Here is a 10,442-nt window from a genome sequence, read left to right on the forward strand (position 1 = left end):
AGTATATTTCCCTGCAAACTGGGATGCACAAATGATCACTGCATCAATAACAGCAAGGCATTTACAGATAAAGATGACATCAGATCACAGCATCACCAATCAATATACACTTGCAGTGAAGTCCACGCATCTCCAACACGGCCGTGCTTCATTGAGCGGCCAGAGGAGGAAGGGCAATGCGTGGGTCGGCAGTTGCTGTGGACTCCAGGTTGGCCAGGAGTTGCTGCAGCCAGTGCTTGGTGGACTTGTCATCCTTGAGGCATGCAGCAAAAGTCTGGTCCTTGAGTTGATCTGGTAAACACTGGCGCAAGGCTTCTCGTGCCCTGTTAAATAATAATTGCTATCAATACCAACATCTATTCAAAAAACATGTTTTTTTTTATACAGTATATACAAGAGTTCTGACATTCTTGTACAGCTACTAGCATGCACATCTTCTTGGGCAAGTCATTATTATTATTATTATTATTATTTTAAGCACTAAAGAACAACCCATAACATGTGCCAATCTCATGAGTCACCTCATGGCCTGTTAATCATTCATTATTTCACTGAGAATCATCTGCTTGTACACTTTACATTAATGTAATGAAATCACTAACTTCTTTTTGTCCAGTTCCCAATTTCATAGGAATAGGGGGAAAGCACCCATCAAATAATCAAATATCACAGCAAGCCTCAATATTATTTAAACCATTTCATGGACAAGGTGTAAAAGAACTATGTATATAATTTATTTACAAAACAAAATCATTTAATAGTGCATGATAATGACAAATCAAGTTTTTCCCTGTTAGAGCTCTAGATAGTCTCGGCAAAATGTTGAAATTAAATTACGCAACACTTGAGTAAAACACACAGCAGAGTCTGAGCCTTCAATGAACTGGACTCTTGAATTAGGGATCATAGACCAACAGCAAATTCTCCCATTGCAATTACAGTATATACAAATATGAGAATTATATCCTTAAAACTTTTAGAATTGTGATGATAAAAAATTTACCTTACAGTGAAACATTAAACACTTGTATCCAAAGTGGTAGACATGTACGTTTGAATTATGCACATTGAATTTGATGCAGTTTTGCTTGGCCTTCAAAAGTGAGCCATAAGCTGGGAAGGAACAAACCCATAATCCAAAAAATATAGTACTTATAGCAACTATTGATCAAACACACAAAATTAACTGTTGTACTCCCCAAAAAATTGTTTTTTTTTTTTTTACTATAGAATACTCCAAATGTCAAGCTAAAAAATGGAGAGTAACGATACAAGCTAACCTGTCCCAGACCTATATAAGCAATACTAGGCAAAATATTTGCTATCTTAGGCCTAATTTCGTACACGTGCTATATTAGGCCTACGAAAACGTGTTTCGTTGTTGCCTTCTTTTTCATGCCCTCTACAAAATTCATAGTAACATATGAACTTTTTCGGTGTAGCAGTTACCTTTTTTACATTCAATAAATAGTTACTGTAAGTACCTTCTCTTACATATCATTCAGAAGGAGTGAAATTAACAGTATCGACAGACGTGGACAACGCTCACGTCCACTTTTCTTCTCCTGAGTCCTAGCTGTGGACAGCACTCGCATCCAATACAAAAAATTTGTATAAAATTCATTTTTTATCCAATCGACTTCGGGATAGTTTCAAAATATGTGCCCTTAGAGTGCACACAATTTGATACCAAAATGAAAGATGTAACACGAAACTTGATGTCAAAACATTTGAAAGATTATAAATACATTTTTGGTCAAAATTTTAAAATATTTGTTAAAATTCTATTTATTGTGCTAGTAGTTTTAAAATGCGCACCTTTACATTGCGAACAATTTGATACCAAAATGAAAGATGTAACACAAAAATTTATGTCAGAACACTGGAAAAATATAAATAATTTTGTGATGATGAGCATACAAAATTAAAATATTTGTTAAAATTCCAGTTATTGCTCTATTATTATGGGACTAGTTTTAAAATACACGCCTTTATATTGCGAACAATTTTATACCAAAATGAAAGACGTAACACGAAAATTGATGTTATCAAACTGAACGAGTATACACATTAGCTTGCGGTGTGCCAATTGGTGATCGCTTACGGGTAACTTTAGGCTTTCCTGCGGGAAATCATGCAGCTTTTGTACATTATATGCATATATACCTGCAGGGAATGTAATTGCGAACACAATGATACCAAAACAAATGATGTAGCACGAGAATTAAGGTGAGAAAACCAAAACGAGTAAACACATTTTACTGATTTTGTGCGCTCACGGGTAACTTTTGCAGAATTTAGGCTTTGCTGTTGGGAGTCACACCAGGCTTTTGGACATTATATGCATATACACCTGTAGGGAATTCTATTGCGAACACAATGATACCAAAATGATTGACGTAGCATGAGAATTAAGGTGAGAAAACTGAAACGAGTATACACATTTCAGTGTTGCCGCGCGCTTGCCCGCACACCGGGGGCGTGACCTCTAAGTTGGCGGTGCGCATGCCCGGCGCACGATAGTGTTAAAATTTTGCTTGGTAAATGAACCTGTCGAGGAAAAATAAGAAAGTACTACTGTATGCGCACAATCTCATTTAATACTGCTATAAAGATATTTTTTATGATTTTAGGAGGGCACAAAATTACAATATAAAAAAAGGACCATAGGAAAATCACTGAGCATATTTAAAACAACCATAGAATTAAGTTATAATTTTGATAGGCTTTGAGGGATGGAATGATGAAAACAATATCCTTTAGCATCCTCCTTTTTCCTTATTATGTCCTTAATTTATTAAGCAATTTTTATAAGACAGCAAAATTATCATGACCAATTTGTTCAGAAGGCATTCTACAACCTGTTCAACAACAGAAATAAAACCTGACAGACCATAAGATCCTCGCTCAGTTACTTAAAATATACATCTTAACGCCCTCTTTATAAGCTGCCAGCCACACTGTTTGAAAATGTTGCACAATGTTGGCAGCATCTTCTAGTTAGTTATCGATATCATCAATATGTATAACTATCCACAGGGAAAAATAAAATGCAGCCAGGAAAAAAAATGCAGCCAGGAAAAATATAATCAGACAGACAGAACGATATAAAAAGTTAGGAGGCACATATTGGTACAAATTGTATCTAATGCATACAGACCTTGGGTTATCCGACAACCTCAGGTAGCAACGGATGACATGTTTCAGCAGCCGTGCAGACTGTTCTTTGGCCAAAGCAATGACCATCTTACCCAGGATCATTGCCACGTGAGAGAATCGCTCGTAGGTCTGAAGTGGAGAAGAATTCAATGAACTTCAGTTGTCTCATTTTGTATTCAAATAACTTTTTAAAAACAATTTTTATTACAAAAGAAATAATTATGGCAGTGAACATAATAAATGACTGCTTGAAAATGAACATGATACACAACAAGTTGAATATGTCAATACCTTTGATATTTTCTGCATTTATTGCCTTGAATCAAGAGTTATGATCTAGAACAAAATAAGAAAAGCCAAGGTAATAAGTCAAGGTGATACTGATATGAAGTAATCTAGATTGTGGAGGATGCTATTCTGCCATCTGAATTAGTGAAACTGTTTAGAAAAGTAAAAAATATTTATGAAGGGGAAAAAGGCATGAATAAACAAGAACACATTATAACCATGAACATGGTAACACGGTCATTGTGCATGTTAATTTAGGAAGATTAAACATACATACCAGTAATAATATTACATGGAGAAGTAACATACCTGTTCATAACCTTTAACAAAGGACGACAAGAACGCAATGGATAATGTACCAAAACATTAGTACAAGGAAGAAAAGCAAGAACTCAGTTATGGCCAGTGATAAATGGTAAAAGTTTAATCTGCAGTACACTAAGGTTGTTCAAATGTGAAGTAGTCCTCATGTGTGAACATGAAAAATTGTCATCCACACGCTTTTTGACACACTGTACTCCCCTTCATATAGTCTAGGGTAGCTGCACAAATGCAGATGTACCTAATGTGTTAATAAAAACAAAACAAAATGTAAATGTGTGCTGGGAGAAGACAGGTTAGGCGTGAGGATGTGTGCTGGGAGGAGACGGGTCAGGGCGTGAGTATATATGCTGGGAGGAGACAGGTTAGGGCATGAGTATGCGTGCTGGGAGGAGACGGGTTAGGGGTGAGAATGTTTGCTGGGAGGAGATGGGTTAGGGGTGAGTATGTGTACTGGGAGGAGACAGGTTAGGTGTGAGTATGTGTGCTGGGGAGAAGGAATAGGCAGGTCATGTAGGGGAAATATGGGAAGGATGTGTGGAGGACATGGAGAGGGTTTGTGAGGGAAAGATGTAGATGGTGTGAAGATGCTTATAGTGATGAAGACAGTGTGTGAAGTAAAAGTTTGCATTATTATGACATTAGGGATAGAGATGGAGAGGGTGTGGGTGAAATTACCTAGTGTATTTATCTAAGTGATGTTACAGGATGAAAGCTATGCTCATGGTGTCCCATCTTCCCATTACAGTTACATGATGCTTTGGAACTACTGATGGCTTTGGCCTCCACCATCTTCTCATTTAACTTGTTCTACCACTCTGTTTGCAAAAGTGAACTTTCCAATATTTTTGCTGCAGTTTAGTTTCCTTAGGGTGAATCTATGTCCTCTTGTTCATGAAGTTGCAGTTTTCAGAAATTTTTCTTTGTCAATTTTGTATATTACTGTTAATATTTTGTATGCAGTGATCATATCGCTTCATTTTCTTCTTTCTTCTCACTTTGGTATATTTAACATCTCTAACCTCTCTATGTAGCTTTTGTCTTTCAGTTCCAGAAGTGATTTAGTGGCATGTTTTTGCACCTTTTCCAGTTTGTTGATAAGCTTCTTGAGACATCTGCTGCATATTCCAATTTTGGCTTCAGAAAGGTCATAAACAATTTTTTTAATATTTTGAAAACCTTGTATTTAAAAGCGATTCTAAAGTTGGAAAACATTCACAAAATGCAGATGAGGAGTCACAATAACGTGGCTGAAAAATGTTGACCAAACCACACACTAGAAAGTGAAGAGAAGACGACGTTTCTTTTCGTCGTCACAATCGACTTGATAATGGTTCAGGATGGACCGAAACATTGTCATCTCTTCACTTTCTAGTGTGTGGTTAGGTCAACATTCACAAAATGTTCTTTATGTGGTCCTCAGGTGACAGTTTTCTATCCAGAACCACCCCTAGATCTTTATCAGAATTCTTTAAAGCTTTTTTCACATAATTCGTAGGTTGTGTGGCCTATTTTCTCCTATTCCACATTCAATATGTGGCATTTATTCACATCAAATTCCATTTGACGAGTGTTGCTCCATACACTTATTTTGCCCAGGTCTTCCTGAAGAGCATGACAATTGTTAAAGTTTCTTATCTTCCCTAGTAACTTGGCATCATCAGCAAACGTGTGCATATAATTCTGTATTTCTTATGGTAGATCATTTATATAAACAATGAACATTACTGGTGCTAAAACTGTACCAACATTTCTCCAGTCTGATACATTGCCTTTGATTACTGCCCTCATTTTTGTCAGAAGTCTGTGTGTCATCTCTCCAGTATGTTCTAGTTTCCAAAACAACCTATGTATATGTGGAACTCTGTCAAAAGTCATTTTTTTTAAGTCCAGATAAATGCAGTCAACCCAGCAATCATTCCTGTAAAATCTCTGTGGCTCTATCATGGGAGCCGGACGGCCGAGCGGACAGCACACTGGACTAGAGATCCTGTGGTCCCGGGTTCGATCCCGGGCGCCAGCGAGAAACAATGGGCAGAGTTTCTTTTACTCTATGTCCCTGTTACCTAGCAGTAAAATAGGTACCTGGGTGTTAGTCAGCTGTCACAGGCTGCTTCCTGGGGGTGGAGGCCTGGTCGAGTACTGAGCTGCGGGGACACTAAAGCCCCGAAATCATCTCAAGATAACCTCAAGAAGATAGATCATAGAAACTAAGTAGATTTGTCACATAGAATCTTCCTGTTCAAAACCCATGTCTGTCTATTATTATACCACTTCTCTCCAGGTGTTCTGCCCATTGAGAGTTAATTATTTACCTCATATTCTGACTACAGTGCTTGCCAAAGATACAGGTCTATAATTAAGAGGGTCTTCCCTGCTGCAATTTTTGTAGATTGGAACTATGTTTGCCTTCTTCCATACATCTGCCAAGATGCCTGAGCACAAAGATGACTAGAAAATCAAGTGAAATAGAATGCTGAGCTCGGATGCACATTCCCTCAGAATGCACATCTGGGTCCACTGCACTTCAATTGATGCCCCCTCTCAACCGAATTCAATCCACAAGTTTTAAACTAACCTGACATATATAGTTCAGTCCAGTTTCATCAAGTAGGATCTTCTGGAGGATAAATGTAGCCACCGTCTTGCTGAGCTCTGACCCTGATTCCATAATACGCAAACAAAGTGGGATGATCTCGGTCGTCAACAGGAAATTTATAACCTCCTGTTCATCAGTCTGTATGGAGACCAAGAGAATCAATATGCAGTTAATTATTTGCTTTCAGGCAGAAACATTAGGTGTAATTGCTCTGTTGGAAATAAAGGTAATACAGTATTATGAAACATTTACATTCCATTTTGAGAGATATTTATAATTTTAACAATCATTACAGTATATACGTTGTCAGCATATCCTGTCCACATAACAGGACAGATAGACCACATAATACATAAACCTAAATAAAAAATAAACATACTACTTATAAGTCCAGCAATTTCTTGTCTTCATTTGTCCTCAAATTTTTTTTGTCATGTATTCCATGACATTTTGCATATATCTATATATATATTTTTTTTAATTCACTTATCTCACTCTCTCTCAACCAGGGATTCCTAATTATATAAAACAACTTGATCTTTAATGCAGTGTATTAACATAACATATAAATTCGTATTAGTATTAATATTATTATTATTGTTATTAATGTCTGTTTTACTATTAATATTAATAATTATTATTATTATTCATTATCATTATTGTTAACACCTGTACTGTATTATTATAATGAGGCAAAATCAAAACCATCAAAGCTACAATCTTACCTTAACCAGAGCACCAATGACGCCCAGAGAAGTGAGACGCTAGATATTCGAAAGGTCGTGTCTTGCTGACAGTTTGTAGAAATGGGTACAGGTACAGAGGAATGTGAGCTGCCAGGAACTGAGACCGTGTCTCTGGATGTGAAGCTACGCACTGAAACACATTCGCATTCAGAAACATGACTGAAAATAATGTACTAACACAAAGCAAACATTTTAATTTATAAAAAGTTTTGTGTGCTAAATAAATACAGTACAACATATGCCAATTAAAAAAAAAAAGGCATATACAAATTACAAAAAACAGCATATGCCAATTACCCAAATATTTGTGTTCTGAAGGAGGCATTCGATGGAGAACCCATTAGCCCACATATCAGTATTGGCAGGCTATTTGTAAAACCAGGTTGTGGCACCACTTGGGGCCTCTAGCTCCTTCAGTGAATTCAGAAGAGTTCCGGGTTGAATAGCTTTTGTCCTATCGTCACCGAGTGGGTTAAGGCAAACATCTGGTATTTATTAGAAAGCTGGTTCAAATCCCCGCATTACTCCAACTGATTTTCCCATAGTGTATAATGTTAAACTTGGGCATCTTGTTTACTTGTGGTTGTTGAAGATTTTATATATGGAGGTTACTAAGTTTGAGAATAGATTCTAAGTAGAAATGTAATCTAGCATTGAAATTTAACTAATAGATTCTCTTGTTTTTGTTAACATTTCTCATTTCCATCAAAATCTCACCAGAGGTTATTTTATAAATGATGACTGTTTGTAATATTTGAAAGAGAAGATTTAAAAAAAAATAAACAGCTATACTATTCCCCCAGATATTGTTGCCTTAGCTCTTGGTACAGCCTTGCACTCTTCAGTACCTTTTCCAATATTTAGTGCCTAATTTCAACATTTTTTTTTATTAAAAATTGTCATTTTCCTTTAAAATCTTACAAGAGATAGCTTTAGACATGTTGATTAATAGTGTTTTGGCCTTTTCCTGTTTTATGAATAGTATCTTTAGATATTAACACAATATCGTACTATAATTGCATATTCCATTATTGGTCTAATTTATGCTGAAAGTTTAAGTAAATGATACTTACCTGAAGAAGAGCCAAAGCATTGCAGACCCTATTGCTCTGATGAGCTGTGAGTGTGGCTGGATTAATAGCAGGATAGATATTGATGATCTCTTGGAGTAGAGCAGCAATGGTTCCAAATGAGTTCCATAACAGTGGGGCAAGATCAGGGACAGACTCTCGCTTCTTACTGTATTGGAAGAAAATGGTTGATACCAAAAGTTAGTATATAAGAAGAATTCACATACTACTCATCACGGCCCTTGTGGATTTGTTTATACTACTCATCTTTAACAAACTGTATTCTTTGAATTTGTTAAAGTGAAAAAAATAACATAACATTAAAGATTGAGTTTACACTAAATCTTTAATGTTATGTTGGCTTTCAAGACATGTACCGAATATTGAGCTTCCGCATGTTCAGTGTCATTACAATGCAACCTCAATTCAGAGAATCAAGAACCAACCTCGATTTATTTCATCCAGAGATTTGTTACACAATAAGAAGCATTTGTATAATAATTTTTTAAGACAAGAAAAATACAGTGATATGCCCGTTTCTTTCTCCTAATGTTCATTCATCAACAACAAAATTTGATTGGAATCGTACTGAGTGTCTTACCATTTGGTTGCTTTCCTGTGGTGTTAGCCACGTGTATTCTGGGGAACTGTACCTCTGGCCCAGTTTGGTTCCTTTAAGCAGTGCATGTCCAATCTTCTACAGCACTTCATCTATGAATTTGTACTCTGCTCTCCGAGGGTTTGGCTTACTTGGCTGGATGATTTCTGTGCTTACCTCTTGTTCAAATGTTCTTTGTCTGCCCGCAGTTGTTTCTCAGTCATGTATGGTTGGCAGCCTATTTGAGCTTGGTTCTTGCTAGCTTTTGTCAACTCCATGACTGTCTTGCCCTCAGTGAGTAGTCAAGCTGTGCACAGTTTTACCCTGTTCCTCATCATTACCCTTCACACACACAGTATGACTATATCATGCAGATAAATAAAAGTTAATACCACTTCACATAAACCACTTCCTTACACAACACCTGCTTCCTGCTTGATAGGGTTCTGGGAGCTCTTCTATTCCCCAAGCCCAGCCCGAGGCCAGCCTTGACTAGCGAGAGCTTGGTCCAACACGCTGTTGCTTAGAGCGGCCCGCAGGCCACACAATCCACAACAGCCCGGTTAGTCCGGCACTTCTTGAAGAAAACTACCTAAATTTTCTCTTGAAGATGGCCACAGTTGTTCCGGCAATATTTCTCATACTTGCTTGGAGTATGTTGAACAACAGAGGACCTCTGATGTTTATACAGTGTTTTCTGATTGTGCCTATGGCACCCCTGCTCTTCACTCCAGAGCTATTTCCTACCAATTATCAAAGCCTTCAAATGGTTCTTCTTTAACTAATTTCAACATTTGCTCTCCTGATTACAATAATCACTCTCAATTACTGTATTAAAACTTGTTAACATTTTAACTTTTCTCACAGTCTTAAGACTAATAATACTCTTGGATTGTCTTGTCACTTTCAAACACAAGTAACAGATGAACATATAGAAACTTACCTCAATTCAAGAAGAGCATTTTCTCTTGTTTCTGGGTTCGCAAGTTCAATGATCCACTGGTATATTTTATCACGTTCAGCACTAGTAATGCCACTCCCTGCACCCAAGAATCTCTGACATGGAGCTGTACCCTACAAATCAATAATAAAAACAGAGTACAGAACATGCTATGAACTGCAAAATGATAAGAGATAATTGGCAAAAATGTAGCCCATTCTTCAAAAATTTTAGTACTTATAGCAACTATTTGGTCAATCAAACAAATAGAGACTGGTGGACCCTATAAAGTTCAAGCAAAAATGGGTACAGGTTATTCAAAATAATAAATACTTAAATAATAAATTTATACATACAGTACAGTGTATAACGAAAGTTCTCAAAGAGGGAGTCATAGTTTGCAGCGACCTAAGGCCAAGATATAAATCCTCAAAATAAAGCCAAGTGTCAAAATTTATACGTGTCAAAATCCAGTGCACGAGTATCCTTCAGCTATACCTAGCTCTGGAGAGGCCCCACTTAGATAATGATATGTCGGTCTAGTCACCAAACTACAGGACAAAAAAGACTCTTGACAAAATTCCATGAAGGTTGATACCAGTATGTCCCTTACTGGTAGGGGTTCAACTAGTTTGGGAAAAGAGAAGACCAGCTACCACGTTACAGTATGTAATGTCCAGTCCAGTCCAGTGTCCCTTGGGCCTGTATCCAAACAGTGTGG

General features: G+C 37.0%; 1 protein-coding gene across 1 annotated transcript in view; it reads right to left on the reverse strand.

Annotated features, from left to right (window-relative positions):
* Positions 1–10,442, reverse strand: part of LOC123754388 (Required for cell differentiation 1) — an 11,262-nt gene continuing 820 nt past the window's right edge. The window contains 7 exon segments of the mRNA XM_045736753.2: positions 1–323; positions 3,161–3,288; positions 6,347–6,505; positions 7,093–7,131; positions 7,133–7,243; positions 8,187–8,352; positions 9,725–9,855. Of these exon segments, the coding sequence (XP_045592709.1) occupies positions 149–323; positions 3,161–3,288; positions 6,347–6,505; positions 7,093–7,131; positions 7,133–7,243; positions 8,187–8,352; positions 9,725–9,855 (909 nt within the window). The 3' untranslated portion in view covers positions 1–148.

Source organism: Procambarus clarkii, chromosome 18, assembly GCF_040958095.1.
Source record: "Procambarus clarkii isolate CNS0578487 chromosome 18, FALCON_Pclarkii_2.0, whole genome shotgun sequence".
Lineage (NCBI taxonomy): Eukaryota > Metazoa > Arthropoda > Malacostraca > Decapoda > Cambaridae > Procambarus > Procambarus clarkii.